General features: G+C 46.1%; 2 protein-coding genes across 5 annotated transcripts in view; both read left to right on the top strand.

Annotated features, from left to right (window-relative positions):
* The window catches only part of Stambp (STAM binding protein), a 28,954-nt gene extending 20,846 nt beyond the window's left edge, over window positions 1–8,108 (top strand). For all 4 annotated transcript variants that reach the window (XM_021164699.1, XM_021164700.1, XM_021164701.1 and 1 more), the window contains exons 10-12: window positions 2,200–2,312; window positions 4,028–4,127; window positions 7,283–8,108. In XM_021164699.1, the coding sequence (XP_021020358.1) occupies window positions 2,200–2,312; window positions 4,028–4,127; window positions 7,283–7,339 (270 nt within the window). In that variant the 3' untranslated portion in view covers window positions 7,340–8,108. The remainder of the gene's footprint in view (window positions 1–2,199; window positions 2,313–4,027; window positions 4,128–7,282) is intronic.
* Window positions 8,109–15,141: 7,033 nt separating this feature from the next.
* Actg2 (actin gamma 2, smooth muscle) overlaps window positions 15,142–18,744 on the top strand; it is a 22,414-nt gene continuing 18,811 nt past the window's right edge. Inside the window, exon 1 of the mRNA XM_021164091.1 lies at window positions 15,142–15,217. The gene's annotated coding sequence lies outside the window, so the exon portion shown is untranslated. The remainder of the gene's footprint in view (window positions 15,218–18,744) is intronic.

The raw sequence follows: 18,744 nt of genomic DNA, 5'->3' as shown, positions 1-18,744 counted from the left end.
GGGCACAGTGGGACTCGTGTTTGTATAAGGAGAACGCACAAAGCCCTCTGAGTTAGGGCTTCAGGTTGGAGGAGGCTCTGCTGCTGGGCAGTGGGGAGGCAGAGGGGCTAGAGAGATGGCTCAGTGGTTACGAGCTCTTGTAGCTCTCTGAGAAGATCTGAGTTTGGTTTCTAAAACAGCCTCCCATAACTCCTGCAGCAAGCTATCCGACATCCACTTCTGGCCGACCCACGACACCTGCACACATGTGGCATGTATTCACACAGACATGTGCTAACGGAAACATAAGTAAGACAGCTTTGGTTTGAATGAATCTTTTTTTAAAAAGAGAAAAGAAGAGGCTAAAGGAGAGGCTGGCTCCAAAACAGTTTCTGTTTAGACTCAAAGGTAGTTACGGTTTAGACTTCAGGAAGAACTAAGCATGCAAGACTAGAGGGCCTCGTTCTCCGTGAGGACCCAGCTAGGGACGGTGGATGGAAGTTTGGCTTGGTTTTATCTCTGACATTTCTGCACCATTTCTTCATAATTAGAGATTTAAAACAACTAAAGAGGACTGGCCAGTTGGCTCAGTATGTAAAAGCATCTGCCGCCAAGCCTCTCACCTATGGTTCACCTGGTGGGAGAAGAAAACTGACTCTCACAAGTTGTTCTCTGACCTGCACACACACCTCTGACATGGACAGGCAAACATGCATGCACACATGCATACACACACACACATGCACACATCCATACAGTGCACACTCACACATACATAAGTGTAATTTTTAATGAAAAAAAGTAGGCTATAGGTCTTCTCCAGTCTTCAAGAGGAAGTTCTCTCTCTCCTTCAGCTCACGATCTCCTACCTGACCGCCATGACCCTGGCCTTAGACATCTCAATCCTGGCCATCTTCCTCTTGTTTCTCAGAGCTTTTAAAAGCTGATTTTTATGCCATGTTTTCAAGGTATAAAGTTGACAAAAATCATACAGACCTACATATGATGCATAACATGTTTTGAGATATGTAGACATTGTGACTGCTGAGTTGACTATGTTCTTTGTATGAAAAGAATACATAAACATCTCCTTACTCTGGGCCTGGCAGCTCACAGCTATACCACAGGACTTAGGAGGCTGGGGCAGGAGGTGAGTTTGAGACCAGCCAGGGTTACATAGTGAGTTCTAGGGAAGCCTGGGCTACAGAGTTAGATCTTGTTTCTAGATAAATAAAATTCATCCCAGTCATTCATGATTCTGCCTTGCTGCTGGGGTGAACATGGCTTGAACAAATGAAACACAGAGACACTAGGCTACAAACATAGCCTGAGATGAGGGACCCAGCCCAGGCAAAATAAAACAAGGCAGGCTGGGACCAAAACTGGGGTTTCCGAACTCCTGGACACCCAGACACTGCTAGGAACTGAGGAGTCGGGAAAGGGGGCCAAAGGCCAGCAATGAGTCTGAGGCTGGGGGAGGGAGGATCTGGCTTAACTCAGGGGTAAGTGTCCAGAGCCAGTGCAGAAGGACCTTCTGCAGGAGACTTAGACATCATGGCTCTGTATGACGAAGTCCTTACTGTTCAAAACTGCTTATTGGTAGTGAAAAATGGATGCACCTGGCTTACTCATGGTGGACCACAGGTTAAATAGCTTTTGCAGGAAGGAATGTCTGGGAAGGGAAGCTTATTGGCTAAACCCTCGGAGCCAACCAGCTACCTCATTGGCATGGAAAACTCTGTGTTCTGTGCTATGTGACCAGTTGTCATGATCCTCATGTGGTGTGTTGTGGTCACATGCTCCAGGACAGAAACCAGGTATGGAGTAGAAGACATGCCTACCATTCTCAGATACAAGAATTACTAGGGTTTCGGAATCCGCTCAACCTTCCCAGGTTTTGTCTGGTGACACAGTTCCACTTTCCCCACAGTCATTTTCTAGTACACAGCACAGTCTTGTACTCTGATTGCTGCATTACAAATCTCTTGATCTTTCAAGGACCCTTAGAGTCCACACACACTGGGGTTAGACTCCTCCTGCTCACAGTGCTGGGAAGAAACACACCATGAGGATGGAGTGTATTCCTCCTGGCTGCAAATAGCTCTCTCCTTGAAGAGGGGGTTGGGACCAGTTATTGGGGGTTCCTCAGATCTGCCTGCCCCAGCAGGCCAGCACGGCAACTAGATCACTGGAAATTCTCTGATCTGTTTTACCTTTCAGACTCATCCAACCCAAACGGCCTTTCTGTCCAGTGTGGATCTCCACACTCACTGCTCCTACCAAATGATGTTACCAGAGTCCATCGCAATCGTCTGCTCCCCAAAGTTCCAGGAGTGAGTACCAAGGAGGTGGTTCTGGGTCTTACCAAGAGCAAAAGTGCTCTTATTGAAAGCAGCTGTGTGTGCGCATTTGCTTCTGTGTGCACGTGAGCGAGTGTAGGAGGATGCCTGCACACGTATGTGGAGGCCAGAGGTTGACCTGAGATATCTTTCTCTTGCTTGGGTCTCTCACTGAACCTGGAGATCACTGATTTGGCAAGAGACCCCCCGTTCTCTGCCTCCCTAGCTTGAGGCTCTTCAGTGTTACCCTCATGTCAGGCTGATTGTGTAGATTCTGGAGATACTATTTTGGGTTCTCATGTCTGTACATCAAGGATTTTACCACCTGAGCCATCTTCTAGGCCCCAAGACCTTTTTAAAAATAAAACTCCTAAATTGTCTTAATTGTCTGCTCTAAAAGGCTTCCTTTAAGCTCCACGTCCTGGTAAACATGGCTTACTCTTTAAAAAATATGTTAATGATGTTGATTTTCTAAGAAAAATCTTCAAGAAATTTGAACTGTTTAAAGTTATAGGTTCTCAAGAGCCTAAGGTTAAAGGTTAAAAAATTCCCACATGGTACACTCCAAGTGTGCTCCTTTTCATTCCAAGTGTCCTGTTGACTCTGAACTCTCTGGCAGGGCTAACACGGAGACCGTGATAAGTCAGCCTGTTTATTCTTCACTTTTTCAAGTTTCACTTTTGTATGCTTCATGTTATTCCACAAGGTTCGGTGACTCTGTGCTTGCCCTTCCCCCTCGCCCTCAGACTGAAGAAGCTTAATTGACCTAACTAATTAATTGTTCATTGATCCTTTTTTGTTCCTGCTTAAATCTGTTGTTGATTTGCTCAAAGGAATTTTTCACTCTAGTTTTGAATTCCTAGAAAAATCCTTTTTGGAAACTTGAGAGACAGCTCAGCAGTTTATAGCACTTGTTGCTTTTGTGGAGGGACTGGGTTCAATTCCCAAAACCTACATAGTGGCTCTTGCTTTTCTGTCACTCCAGTTCCAAGGCTTCTGACCCCCTGTTCTGACCTCACTGTGTCCCGGGCCTGTAAGCAAAGCACTCATAGACTAGAGTAAACAAATCTTTAAAAAGAAGAATTCCTGTTTGGTTCTTCTTTATAATCATCAGATAAATTATTCTTTAACTATGACCCAGTCTCCAGAGAATAGAGCTATAGGCCAGAGTACTGTGAAAGCTCTCTCAAAATGACCTCATTCAGCTGAATCAGTGTGCTTGCCTGGAATGTGTGTGTGTAATAGAAAGGAACTGTCTTAGGTAGAGTTTCCATTGCTGTAAAGAGACACCATGACCACCGCCACTCTTTCTTACAGAGGACAACATTAATTGGGGCTGGCTTACAGGTTCAGAGGTTCAGTCCATTTTCACCATCATGGGACATGGCAGGAGTGCAGGCAGACATGGTGCTGGAGAAGGAGCTGAGAGTTCTTCATCTTGATCCACAGGCAGCAGAAGGAGACTGTGTGCCACACTAGGCATAGCTTAAGTATATAAGACCTCAAAGCCTGCCTCCATGGTGACACACTTCCTTTAACATGGCCACACGTCCTAATAGTGCCACTCTCTATGGCCAAGCATTCAAACACATGAGTCTATTGGGGCCCTTCCTATTCAGACTGCCACAGGGAGGGAACAGGAGATGGGTGTTAGGACTGAGGGGATGGGTTCCTTTGCTTGACGCTGAGCCTGCCCTTTCTTATTTCAGAACTGGATTCTTTAAGCTAACTGACTATGGTCTTCAAGAGATTTCAACCTGCCGGCAGAAAGGCTTTCACCCCCATGGCAGAGACCCACCGCTGTTCTGTGTACGTATCTATGTAGAAACCAGCAAGCACACGAAGCTCTTGAGGTCATGGTCCTTTCTAACCCACAAGGTCACTCACCTTCCCAGAGCTCCATAATCAGCCTGGATGCAGAAAGCAGTGGGCATTGGAAGTAGGCTTGGCTGGGAGCTCTGTCACCACGTGACTTCGTGTCTGTGAGGCTGCTGGCCCTTCCTGAGTCTTTCATCTGCCTGTGGGATAATAAGAATACTTACTTTACAGGGTCGTTGAGAGGATGAAATGAGTGGAATGCTGGCGTAGCCCAGTGACAGAATGCATGCTCAGCATACCTGAGGCCAGGGGTTCAATCCCCAGAATCACTGGAAAAGGAAGTAATAGCAAAGTGCCTGATGCATTGTCTGCTCCGCAAATGCTGAGTCAGCAGTCTGAATGCCAAGGGAGAAGCCATGGCAGACACATGAAACAATTCTAGAATTTTGCCTAGAAAGTCGGGTCCTCCCCTCCCCCTCCCTGGGAAGTGGTTTCTTCACCTGGGTTCTGGGTTGTGTCTGAGATTGCAGGTTTAGCTGATCAGAAGTCAAGGGTCAGGCGAGCCTCGGGACAATGAGATTCTGGCACTTTCCTCCACACCACACATTTTGGGTCCAGAGAAAAGCAAGCAACGTAGAGAAAGGAACCAGAGCCACGCCCCATAAAATATGAGAGATCTAGGGATAGGGAGTTGTGAGACCCATGGGAGATTAGGATCATGGGGTCTGGGAGCTGATTTTGTATGCTAGAACAGTTATTATGTATGTATATGCATGTGTATATGTAGCCTTTCACGGGGAGGGGGGTGATTCAGACCATGGGTAGAGCTTGCTGGGAATGATGGTTCCCAGACCCGTTACAGTAATTGCCACTGACATCATGGTCAGGCCACTGACGTTGAGCCAGCATTGTATTTACTTATTAATTAGTTTTCAGAACGTCACAAGTACTGCATCTACATCACTCCACCTCTGCCTTCCCCCTCCAGGCTCTCCCATACCCCCTCTTCTCCATCCCAAGTTCATAATGTCTTCGTTAATTATTGTTATACACAGACACACGCACACGCGCGCACGCATACGCATATGCACATATATGCCGCCTACTGAATCCATTTAGCTTTGCTCCCACATCCATGTGTCCTGGGCTGACCACTTGGGATTGGACAAAGGATGTATTCAGGAGTTCATCCCTGGAGAAAACTCATTGTCCCTCTCTCAGCAGACAATGCCCTCCTTTCATCTGGGGAGGGTCTAAAATTTCTCCCCTCCATGTTGGCGTGTCAGACTGATGCTGTCAGTATGTGTGTCTTGTTGATGCAGCCATATTGTTGACATTTCATGGGTGCATTTTCCCTGTGAAGTGTAGGGATCACTGTATAGCAGCAGGCATCCTGGCCCTCTGGCCCCTCATCTGAGATTGTCTCTGAGCCTTGGGTTTCCTGGGTACACTGTAAAGATGTCATTTGTTTTCTGTGTTTTGATCAGCTGTAGCTCTCTGTTACAGTCTCCATCTGCTGGAAAATGAGGCTTTGTTGATAAAGGGTGAGAGCTACACTGACTGTGGGTAAAAGGATGTTTAGAACAGTCATAAACTATATTGGTTTAGGAACACAGCAGTAGTGGGTTCTTCTCTCAGGTCTATGGCCTCTCCAGCCATGGCTAGGCTTACAGTACCAAGTACAAATTCTCTCCCACCCAGAAGGCCCAGGCAACTGTTAGTCACCCCCGAGATTAAAATGCCTCTGTTGCACCAGTGTGGATGTCTCGCCTGTATGCTTGTGGCTGTGGCTCGTTGTCTTTATAAGTGGCTAGGACATCCAATTGCTCCTCTTCCTTGGCAGCTTGCATAGTACCTCCCAATACTGTAAGAGCCAGTCCTTAGCAAAGAGGCTTTCCAGGTCAGCTCCAACTCAAATCCTCCAAGTACCGTGTCTAAGAGTGTGGTATCTTCAGTGATAGTGTCTTACCTTCAAGTTCTGGAATGTGACCAAGGCCAATGACAATAGCTCATATTGTTTTAGGAGACTTATATTCTCCATTCAACAATTCAGAAGTTCTCCATGACTAGAAGTGGGGTTTTGTTAGATAGTAAATGGCTCTTGGGGGAAGCGCCATCACCCCATGGGTTATAGATAGATAGATAGATAGATAGATAGATAGATAGATAGGTATATGTATACATATACATATATATATATACATAGTTATATGTATATATGTGTGTATATATCCCATATAAATATATATATATTATATGTGTATGTTATAACTATGTGATTATATAACTGTATATTCACATGCATGTATTACATACACACATATATGTGTGTGTATGTATGTATGTGTATGTATGTATATATATATATATATGTGTATATATATATATATATGGTGGAAATAGGATTTCAATATGTAACCTGGCTAGCTTAGTACTCACTATGTAAACCAGATAGCCTTAAACTCACAGACACCCTCCTGCCTCCTGCCTTCTGCCTCCTGCGTGCTGGAATGAAGCATGTGTGCTACCATGGCTAGCACGTCTTACTTATATTTAAAGTAAACTTACAAATGGCATTGTTCCCTATGTTTCCAAGCACCCTTAGTATTATTTATCTCGTCTTCCCTCTCTCCCTGTATTAGCCTTCCTCCCTGTCCCCAGCCAAGTCCCCTCATTACTCTCTTAAACCCCTCTGTAGCACTTGGCTCCTCTGCTCCCCTCTCTAGAGCTCCTGATCCACCTCCCTGGCATGGCCCCTTTCTCCTCTCCTGGCTTCTCCTGATCTGTCAGGGTACATACTCAAATGTAAAGATTCAGAGCAAAAATCCACAAATAAAGAGAATATTTGGCGTTTGTCTTTCTATATCTGAGTGGGCATTTTAAATGCGAGGTTTGGAGATGTAGCTCAGCTGGTGGAGGGCTTTCTTCACAAGCCCCAGACTGTGGCTCCAATCCCCAGTCCTAATGGCCGGTGTAGTACATACTTATAATACCAACACTCAGAGGTGGCACCAGAAAGATGGAGGCCAGCTGGGCTACCTAGGGAATTTGAAGCCAGCCATAGACCTAGGCTCAAATAAATATTTTTTAAATGACTCTAAAGGATTTTCCACAACTTCATTGCTTCTCCTTTTTCTCTGTTTCAGGACTGCAGCCATGTCACTGTCAAGGACAGAATTGTGACGATCACAGACCTTCGATAAATCTCAATCATGAACCAGGGAGATGGCTCAGTGGGTAACAGCACTTGTCACCAAGCCCAGCAGCCCAGGCTCAGTTCTTGGGACCCACATGGTAGAAGGAGTGTACCGACAGTCCCCCAAGTTGTCCTCTAACCTCCACTTGTGTGCTGTGGTATGTGTGTTCTCACGTGTGTGCGCACATACACACACAATTAATTTAAAAAATGAATAAATGTAAATTATAAAAAGAGTCCTACCCCTCTCTTAAGCTGCATATCCCATTCAGTTTATTGCCCCCATGGAGTTGAGTAAGCTTTTAAGACAGAATAGGAAAGGGTCAACACTAAGGGGAGACTTTTGTTGTTGTTGTTCTTGTTGTTGTTGTTCTTGTTGTTGTTGTTTTTCCTTAATTTGAAATCATCTTATTTTTTAAGACAAATGTGAAAATGACCAAATCACACCAAGCAACTAACTCAAAAATTAGGATGCAAGAGAAAACACTTCTCTAGATCCAACCACTGGCCTTCTGTTCCTCTTGACATTTACCTCCCAACTTGTTCATCTCTGCCTTTGGACTAAATAGGGGCATCTGTGCAAAACTGTAGAAGCCATTTTGAAGGATTTGGCTTTTTATTGTTTGTGGCATTACTAAGGGAGCTTATCGTTATGGTGGGATGTGCATGAGGCGTTCACAGCCCCCATACGTGGATTTTGTTTAAAGTGTATTATTTAAAAGGTCAGGGTGTTATTTTCTTCTATAATAAAACAGCTCACTTGTGCTCCAGAGTGATTTGTCTGACCGAGCATCATCACATAAACACTTGAGTCTGATTGCAGGCAAATGGGATGGTGTGTGCCGCGCTGAACTGTATTCCACTTCACTTATAGTTAGTCAGTGTGCCTGCCTGCCTGCCTGCTGCCTGCTGCCTCCTCCACAGGCAGGAAGTCATCTCTCGTTTTGCTGTTGTCTCACAGTGGGTCTTCCCACTTTCTCCTTAAGCCTGACAGCCTTCAGCCCTGGCACTGAAGCATTTCAGAGTTCCTGGTTACATCTAAGTCAATGGTGTGGTTGCCTAGTCACCCATCCTGCTAAGTCCACTGTGCTGGCTTTTTCTTGAGAAATGGCTTAGGCTGGGGTGGGAGCATGAGTGGCAAAGTAAAGGTCACCTAGAGATCTGTGGCACTAACATGAGAGAAGAGTGAATATAGCAGAATTTGTTTTTTTAACATGCATATGTGCATGTGTGCTCATATGTTTTATGTGCACTGTGTACATACAGGTGCCTACAAAGCCAAAAGGGACTTTGGTTTCTTTAGAACTGGAGTTACAGGCAGTTGTGAGGTGCCATGAAGGATACTGGGAACAGAACCCAGGTCTTCTACAGAAGCAGTAAGTGCTCTTAATGCTAAGCCATCTCTCTAGCCTCCCAAATTGATACTCTCACTCTTACCAACAATGCTGCCTTCCTACATATATGTGAACATACGCATTCAGAAAAGGATGAATTCATATCAAAGGGTAGGATTATGAGATTTCATTCCCCCTCTGTTTTAAATGTTTCCCAACTAGAGAGAACATATGCTGCATTGTAACTGGACAAAAAGGACAGTACCTCTTATCCAGAAACCAAAACTCCACTGCCCCCTCAATGTGGGAACCCAGCCAAGACCTGCTTCCTGGGCAGGCTCAGGGAGGGGGCTTTGGTAATGCTCTCGGGCAAAGCTCAGACCCATGTCATGTATGGAAACTTTCCATAAGGCTGACCTCACCGCTGGAACTCGTTCAACATAAACCTTGCCTTCAAGGGCGAGCAGAAATCTTTGGACAAAGCCCAGTGGGCGGAGAGCTGAGAACAGCCTAGGAAATGAATTGCTGTTGTTAGGCCTGAAGTCCCAACCACAGTTCTGGGCCCTCCAGATTGCTCAGTCCCCTGTGAAGGACTGCTTTCTACAAAGTCACCCTCCTCCAGAGAAGAGCTGCTGCAACGGTCTTCCGTTGTTTCTGCCTTCTGGGCTTGGAAAACACGGGTGAGCGTTGCTTAAGGTGAACACCACAATGGTTACTGGTGGGTGGTGGAAGTGGAACCATCTCCCACACAAAAGGAAGCAAAGCCATTCTTAGATCCTCCTCTGCCTGTTCCCTGCCATTATAGCTTTGCAACCCCTTTGCATCCCTATCATCACCTCATTTTGCCTTTTAAACAAGTGAATGGTTCTGGGCACGGTGATCCATGCCTATAATCCCCACGCTGTGGAGGCTGAGGCAGGAGGCTCAGCCATGCTTCTCAGTGAAACCTTTTTAAGAAATGTTAATGGAATTGCACCAAAGCAAACCTTTATCCCAGTGTGCTCTGTGCCACCCAGGCATTAGCCATGCTGCCACCATGGTCATCCCTCAGCCCTGTGTCCAGAGCATCTCAGACCCAGTACAGCCTTTACCCATTTCCCAAGACTTGGAAGAGCTTTAATTGATTCATGGTAAACCCAGGATATGGTCACACAGTATTTTCAATCCCAATGGCAGCATGGCTTTGAAAGCACACCATCTTAATAACTATAACACTTGAGGCTTTAGCTGACCACAGAGAAAGGAGTTTTATATTGGCTCAAATTATTCTCATTGCACTGACAGAAAATCCAATTGGTGTTCAGACATACCTGGATCCAGTGTCCATCATCTCCTTGGTTCAGGACTAGTCATTTGAGTTATTCCATTAAAGTAATGTAGACAGCTATAGTTTAATGGCCTACTGTCCTGATAAATCTAGTTGAAAATGATTTCTGGGTTTCAACACAACTCCTGGAATTGTTGGGTCGTGACTTTGGCCACAACTCATCCTGGAACCAGTCACTGTGGGCCAAAAGGATGGAAGGTTCTGATTGGTCAGGCCTGGGTTGCAAGCCTATATTCCACCCAACCTGCATCCTTTGAGATCCAAACAATACCATGGTAGCATTAGAATCAGGAGTGGATGCTGGTCCAGGGGAGGCAGCAGATGTCTGAAACAGATGCCGTGTATGAGAACCTAAGGCCATGGGCAGTAGTCCCAATAGTGTGAGCTAAGCATATTTAATAGTAGTATCCAGTGCTGTGGTAACAGCAGCTGGACTAGGGGGTACTGACATGCTCCACAAAACATGTCATACATCCAGACCATGACTCATTCATTTAAGGGTGCCTACTATGTGCACAGCACTGTTTGAAATATGAAGAAAGAAAACCATACTACAACCTCTGACCTCCAGAAGCAGATGTGGAGAAAGGAGCTATGTTCCTGTGACAGCACAAGGCCAATATCACTATTACAAATGTACACAGGACAGTGACTGGGAGACCCAAGAGAGGATCCCCTCTGTTGTTTATATTCCTCCTGCCATTTATTCAGCAAAACTTTACCATGTACATACTAAACACCAAGGTCTGTTTTCAAGGAGGCCAGAAAAGGACACCAGAACCTCTGGAGCTGGAATTACAGGGGCTGTAATTGGCCTGCCGTGGGTGCCGGGACGTGAATGTTGGTCCTCTGTAAGAGCAGCAAGGGTTTTGAACTATTGAGCCATCTCTCCAGCCCTGGCTCTTACTTTTCTTACACTTGGATTTAAAAAGAGAACTCTTAGTTAGGCAAAACAACCTTTAAAAAGTCAAATGGCGAAGCTGTGAGAGAGAAAGGGCTACAGAGGATCTCCTAAAAGCCAGCGTTTGCAGGGTATTTTCCACTGGCTTAAAAATACTCCAGGGAGGCAGCTGCTGTAGAGCATCCATCAGGCAGCACCACAGAGACTGTCTGTTTCTGTCTGTCTGAGCTCTCAGTGGGAACAGCTAACATTTCCTTCTGTCTCCCTGTCTCTCTGTCAGTCTCCCTCCCCCTTCCCAGTCCCCTCCTTCTCCCCCTTCCACTCCCCCTCCCTCCCTCCCTCTCTTTCTGATACTGCTCCAAACAACCCTTGAGCATCATGCCCCTGGTGCTCTGGCTTTCTCACTCTTGCTCTGAAGCTCACCCATCCCTTCCTCCAGGCTACTGCACGTGTCCCACACGTGTGTACATGCAAGTCCACACTCTCCTGCCTGGAATATCTCTCTCTCTCTCTCTCTCTCTCTCTCACTCACACACACACACACACACACACACACACACACACACACACACCTAAATAAACCTAAAAACAAAATTTAAAGACAAAAACCATAGAGTAAGTGTGGAGCATGGCGGTATGTACACATCTGCAATCCCAGCACCAAGGGGGCAGAGGCAGAAGGACAAAGGCGTTAATGCCCATCCTTGGCTGCATAGTTAAGTTTGAGGCCAACCTGGGTCACACGAGACCCTATTTCAAGAAATCACCACCACTATTGTCAACAACAACACAATTAATGATGATGACCCCAATACTATTGTCACCAAAAAGAAAAAAAGAAAGAAAAAGAAAAAAATATATATCAGAGTTTCCAGGTATGACAGAGTTCATACACTAAACCAGTGACGGACATCCAGGTGTCTCAGCTGGGTTTACTGTACAGGTGATTATGACATACCTCATATGCTCATCTACTGTGGGGAAGTGATGTGGTTCACACTTAAATATGTGTGTGAGTGTTTGCCGATATGTCTGTGTACCACATTTGTACTCGGTGTCTACAGAGGCTACAAGATGGTACTGGAGCTCCTGCAACTGGAGTTGTTGGTTATAAGCTGTCATGTTGGTCCCGGGTCCAACCAGGGTCCCCTGCAATAGTAAGTGCTCTTAATCACTGAGCCATCTCTCCAGTCCATGGTTTATTATGCTTTTTAAAAAACTACTGAATCCATTTGTCTTCATGCTTGATTTCTTCATCTCTTTCCCTCCACATTCAACTAAATTATACTTTGCAATGATTTATATATCTCAGATCTGTCTGAAATCTTCTCTGGAAGTTCTCTAGAGCCTGCCTCTAACAAAGTGTGTGTGTGTGTGTGTGTGTGTGTGTGTGTGTGTGTGTGCACATTTTAAAAAATTAAAAACAAAAATAAAACCTGGTCTCATATTTGCAGTAAGTTTTCCAATGAAAAATGTTGTAGTTTAAATGACCCCCGCAGACTTGGGTATTTGCACCACTGGTCCCAGTGGGTGGCACTATTTGGGAAGGTTGTGGAACCTGCAGGAGGCTGGAGCCAGGCTGTGAGTGTTACAGTCTTTCCCAGCGTCCTGCTTGCTCACTGCATTGTGCCTATGGTTGAGAGTGAGAGTTCTCTTGCCATGCCTGCCGCTTGCTGCTGCCTCTCCCTGCCATGATAAGCCCAAATAAACCCTTCCTTCTATATGTTATTAAATAGTGATATCACAGCAACAGAAAAGTAACTAATACAAAAGTGAATCTGAAATTATGTGCATTGTGTTGTGAGAATCTCATTCTTGCGACATCACAAGTGACCACTCCAAAAGTTCTTGGCAAATACCAGGTTCTCTTAGCGCTAGGAAAGGATCCGTGCTCAGGCTCCAGGGTGCTAGACTGACCCTGAAGAGGTAGATTCTTGGTTTCCTCATTACTGTGTGACTTCCATAAGAGACTACAGCTCCTCTGGCCTCAAAGTCCACAACTTTTTTTTAAGTTAATAATGCCAAGATTAAATATGATTACATAGGGCTCAGCTCAGTGTGAAGAGGTACTTCATACAGCAAGACTTCAACCTGAGTTCCACTGAACCTGTGGGAAGAAAGAATGAACCCCACAGTTGTCCTATGACCTCCACCCATGCACTATGACACACAAACCCACTTACACACATCATAAGCACACATTCAAATTCACACAATAATAAAAAATTTAAGTAGATGATTGTATAGACAGAGAGTTATGTGTTATATATAGCATGTAGACACAACAACATCTTCTCATCGCTGACCCTCCCAGGAGGACCAACTGGAAGCCTTTTACTGAAGGAGTTCTAGATGGACTAGATGTCCCCTGGAGTTGGGAATGATAAGAAGGCCCAAACCCAACCACCTGTCCTGTACCCATTTGACAAAGCTACTAGCCAGAAAGACATCACATTCTCTTCTCTCTGCTCAGGTGAGCAGAGAGCACGTCCGTGGAGCTGGGCCTGGCACCCAGATAAGAATAAAGTATTATGGCTGTTCTAAATCTCCCAAACTACCCTCTTGGGACTCTCCTTAATCATTCATCCCCTTCTCACAGAAAAAGGAGAGATTCCCCTTGTTCACATACCCGACCTATACTATTCTCCTAAGATCAAGAACCTCTCTCCATTTTCTCCACAGCCTGGTGGAGTTCTGTTGAGGGTCATTTCCCAGAGCCTGTTGTCTACAGCTGGCGGGAGAATCGTGATCATTTCACATCTGCCCCTGTGCTCCATAAGTAAGATTTAATCCTGTTGTTTAAACCTGTGTCCTTGTTTCTCTCCTCCCTTGTTCTCTCCATTACTGAAAACGTTATTAAAAACCTCTAAACGCAGGGTGTGCGGATACCCATGCCTGCCTGTAATCCCAGTACTCAGAAGACCAGCTGGGGCTACAAAGCAAGGCCTTGTTTTACTTTGACACTTATTTGTGTGCTCATGTGTGAGCTCATATTTCTTTAATTAAAATATAATTACATCACTTCCTCCTTCCCTTTCTTCTCTCCAATCCTTACCTGGCACCCTTCTGACACTTTTTATACATTGTCTCTACCTTTGTAACTGCTTCTTACCTTAAAACTGTTATGTGTAGGTTGGCCTAGAATTCATGGAACAGTGACCAGGTGCCTGGGGCTAGAGAGAGGGGTGGGGGGCTTCTAGACTGACTGGCTTTCTTGAAGGACAGAGGGAGAGGAAAGACTCTGAGGGAGAGGCTCAGGGGATGTGGCAGTCTGAAGGATAGGAAGGCAGGTTTCGGACCGCTGAGCTTGAAGGACCCACACTCACCTGAATGCAGCTCTCCAATCTACAAAATTGATCACTTTGATCTGGATCAGGTATGAAGTGTGAAGTTGAGACTATCTGCCACAGAGCTAGTGGGGGCACTGTGGGACATGGAACAGCTGCCCAGGGAGAGAAAGAATTACACAAGAAAAGTCAGAACCCCAAGACCCTGGAAACTTGCTCCTGCTCCTGAGCCTGCCTAGTGTATTGCTCCTGCTCGTGAGCCTGCCTAGTGTATTGCTCCTGCTCGTGAGCCCTGCCTAGTGTATTGCTCCTGCTCGTGAGTCTGCCTAGTGTACTCATTCTTGAGGCAGCACTTCTGCTTTTCCCACACTGGGGGATGGGCAGAGCGACTCCAGGGAGGAGACCTGGAAAATGTGATGATCTAGAGGAAGCTGAAGGTGACTGGGGACCCCAGAGCATCAAGACAGTTGGGGCACACGGTGTTTTTTGCCAAATGCAGATGGAATTTCCCCTCAGCCTCTGCTGTTCTGCGTTTGCACCAGACAAAGCACAATGGCACTGATTCTGTGGGTACGGCATGAATGTCTCAGGCAGACCCTGAGGCAGCAGGCAGAGGGCCTGAGGAAGGAGGCGGGACAGAGGAGGCCACTGCCATTCTTGGTATGGCTCTCTCTCCCAGAGCACAGCCCTGTCAGGCCTCACTCTGGACAACTTATAAGGCCTGGTGTAATTTTTGTTTATGCAAGTATGGCCTAAAAGGAACAAATCCATGGTCCAGAGTCTGTTACCACTGAATCCTTCTGCATACATTTTTCAAATGATAATTCACTCTACCCACCCTCCATCCACGCCCCACAAGGCTGGTTTATTAAAAAAAACCCACCTTATATGGTAATATTGCTACCACACCGTCAGCTGGCCTTTTTAGGGACTCTGTTTAAAGAAGATCCGCCTTGGGGGTTTTATATTGCTCTGGTATTTCTGCCAAAGACACCACGGCCCTCAGTCTCTCGGAGAAGGACTTCTCACACCCTTGGTGAGTACTGACTTGCTTCTGTGGCCTCTTCCTTCTGGGGACAGCCAGGCCTCCTGTGTGCCTATAGAACTCCAAATTCGCTTGGTTTCTATGACTCTAGCCCAGGTCACATGTCAAGGCCCTTGGTGGCATTGATACCTGGAACACCGCTGTCTGCTGGGAAAGGCATTTCTGACCAGAGGGCAGCCTGGGGACAGGACAGTCTGGGAACCCCCAAGGTATGGCTCCTCTAGTCTACAACTGTCCTGATCGCCTTACCAGAGGCCAGCATGTCAGGAAGCCTGTTTTAGGGGAAACTGCAGAAAAGTAGCTTCCTCTTGGGTGTTTAGACCATAGCCAACAGTGGCCCTGGTATCCATGAGCTACCTATATCAGGAAGAGGAAGGAACATCCTTCACTTGGCTTTGGTTGGTCTTTCTCTCCTCCAAATTTGGGCTTAGCTGAGGTGAATGGAGAACTTTCAAGTTATCAGAAAGCTGTAAGGTTGTTGTGAGATGAGGAAAGTCAGATGTGAGAGAATCAATGTCCTATGGCTTCGTGATGTTTTCGAGCTATAAGGCAGCTAACTTGTTCTCCCCTGATGAGGTCACTGAGGCCCAGGACAATTAAGCAACTTTTCTAAAAGAGGCACACTTGCAAATCACGGTGGCTCAGGCTTGTGTTCTGAGCACTTGGAAGCCTAGAGCAGGTGAATTGCCCAAAGTTCAAGGCCAGCTTGGGTTACTTAGTGAGTTCCAAGACAACCTGGGTCTCAGTGTGAGACTCTGTCTCAAACAAAACGAAGCAACTCACACCAGCTGTGAAGTAACATGTCAAGACCACCATCCCTGCAACATACACACACACACACACACAACACACACACATACACACACACTTTTGTGAGCTGTATCCAAGTGGGGTAGGCTAGGGATGTGTTTGTCAGGGACCTTTGTATCAATATAGTGAATTGCCTGAGACAGAGAAGTTATTAAAAAAAAAAAAAGGCCAGTTTTGAGGCTCTAGTCTGTGATCAAATTGACCCCATTGCTTTGGCCTGCAAGTCCTGCTGGGAACGTAGACCAGAACAAAACTGCTCACTTCACAGGCACGGGAGACAAGAGTGAGGGAAAATCACGTTCTACAGCCGCCTTCAAGGGAGCACCCCCAGTGACTCAACAGCCTTCTACTAAGCCTCACCTTGTAAAGACGCCACCCTAGGAATAAAGCTTTAGCACATGGACTTTTGGGTACCCAACAACCCAACTATAGCAGCATGTTTCTGTCAGTCAAGGGCAAACTGGCAGGTGCCTCCATGTCACCTGAAGCCCTCACTCCAGCTAAATACCCATGTGTCATTTGAATCCTACCTCCCAGAGCCCTCCTTTACAGGGATGAGACTCTGCTAAAATGGAACCGTCTTGGGGAACTGGCACAAATTTGTTTTTCAGTAGCCATCGGTTTCTGAAATAGAGGGGGAATTCTTTCAGTGGGATAAGCTCCATCCCAAGAGTTAGTGTTGACAGCGAAGACTGAGAGACTAATAAAAAGGTTTATACTTGTGACAGCTGATGAAAGGGGTTGGCAGAATTTTCTGAAGATGCTCAGAGAGCATGTTCTTAGGCTTTGGAGACTGAAGGTCTGTCACCACCACCCTCGGCCCACAAAAGGAATCACAGGCCGTGTGGGCATGGGCTGGTGTGCCTGGGTTTCGGTAAAACAATGTGCAGAGGACAGTGAGCATTTCATTCCTGTGACTTCAGCACTGGAGGCAGAGGCAGAGGAGCAGGGATTCAAGGTTGTATTCAGCTACCCAGTGACCTCAGGGCCAGCCCAGCTAAGGGGTAAAATAGTAGACATGGACACAAACCCTGAATCTTACAGAACTGTCACAGGTCATGAGCTATTAGCCTTCTATTGCTTTCCTTCAGCCATTTTAAAGTATATATATATATGTGTGTGTGTTTCTTTTTAACATTATTCTTATTTGAGTGTGTGTATGAATTAGTGTGTGTGTATTAGTGTATATTGTATGTGTATATCTGCTTGTGTGTGTGTTATGCATGTATGTGCAGGCATATGTGCATGTGCTGTTGTGGTGGCAGATGTGTGCCTTTTGGTGGCCATCAATCGGTTGACATTTGGTGTCTTCTATTACTTTCTAATTTATTTTTGAGGCTAGATCTCTCACTGAACCTGGAGCTGACTCTGCTCGCCTGGAAGACTGGCCACTAAGGTCACTCCAGGGGTTCTCCCATCTCCATCTGCCCAGCACTGAGATTTCAGGGGAGCTGGCAGCAACCCTGGCTTTTATGTGGAACAAGGGATCTAAACTAAGGTCCACATACATGTACAACATGCACTGTGCCCACTGAGCCACCTACCAAGCCTATCTTCAACCATTCAGAAGATATAAAAAGCACTTTAACTTTCAATCTATAAGGAAGTAGGCCAGAGTTTGTGTATCCTGTGTTAAAATCTATACAGCCCTTTAATATCCTTATGTATGTTTAACCCAGCTTACTTTATTTCAAAGTATTTTTATGTTTTTTTAAGATTTATTTGTTTTGTTTTATGTACATGATGTTTTGCCTGCATCTATGTATATACACCATGTGTGTGCCTGGTGCCCTCATAGGTCAGAAAGGGGCATAGGATCCTCTGAAACTGGAGTTACAGATGGTGGGAGCCACTGTGTGGGTGACTGGAACTGAACTCAGGTCTTCTGCAAGAATAGCAAGTGCTCTTTATCATGGGATCTTCTTTCCAGCCTCTAATCTTTTTCCTGCATGGCAGGTGTTCTCTTTTCTATTTTGTGGTGGAAGAAACTGGAGGAAAATGGGGCAGGACTGTGGGGACAGAGTTCCGGGGAGAATAAGGGTCAGGGTTGATAAGGAGAGGTGAGACACCAGGGCCAAACCTTTGTAATGGCTAGGATGTTCTCACACCTCTGTCCTCCTGCTGTGGTCCACCGGAGATCACTGAGGGAGCCAATTATTTGCACTCATTCTGTCTGGTTCGGGCTGCCTTCTGGGGAGAGTAAAACTCCAAGGCCATGTTTCTAACTGTGTGAGACTCTCTCAATGAAGTACAGACGAGGTGCATGCTGAAGTGGCCACAATTGGTGCAGCTTTCTGTGAATGCAAAGTGGGTGCAACCCCAGAAAACCACAGGTTCCAGATCAGCTGCCATACTCTGGATCATCCACAAATGACTAGAAGGGTCAAGAATTCCCCCTGACAGATACATGGCAGGAGATGGCCCACCTCCCCTCTGGGACTCTAGCTCTCTCATCTGCCTTCAGCACCCTACCTCATCCTCTGCCTCTCTCTGCCTCTGTCTCTGCCTCTCTCTCCTCTGTCTCTTCCTCTCTGCCTCTCTCTGCCTCTCTCTCTGTCTCTCCCTCTGCCTCTCTGCCTCTCTCTCTGCCTCTCTGCCTCTCTCTGCCTCTCTGGCTCTCCTCTGCCTCTCTGCCTCTCTCTCTCTGCCTCTCTGCCTCTCTGCCTCTCTCTGCCTCTCTCTGCCTCTCTCTCTCTCTGCCTCTCTCT

This window comes from Mus caroli, chromosome 6, assembly GCF_900094665.2.
Source record: "Mus caroli chromosome 6, CAROLI_EIJ_v1.1, whole genome shotgun sequence".
NCBI classification, from domain to species: domain Eukaryota; kingdom Metazoa; phylum Chordata; class Mammalia; order Rodentia; family Muridae; genus Mus; species Mus caroli.
The sequence above is the reverse complement of the archived record's forward strand: the minus strand, read 5'-3'. Positions and strand labels throughout refer to the sequence as shown.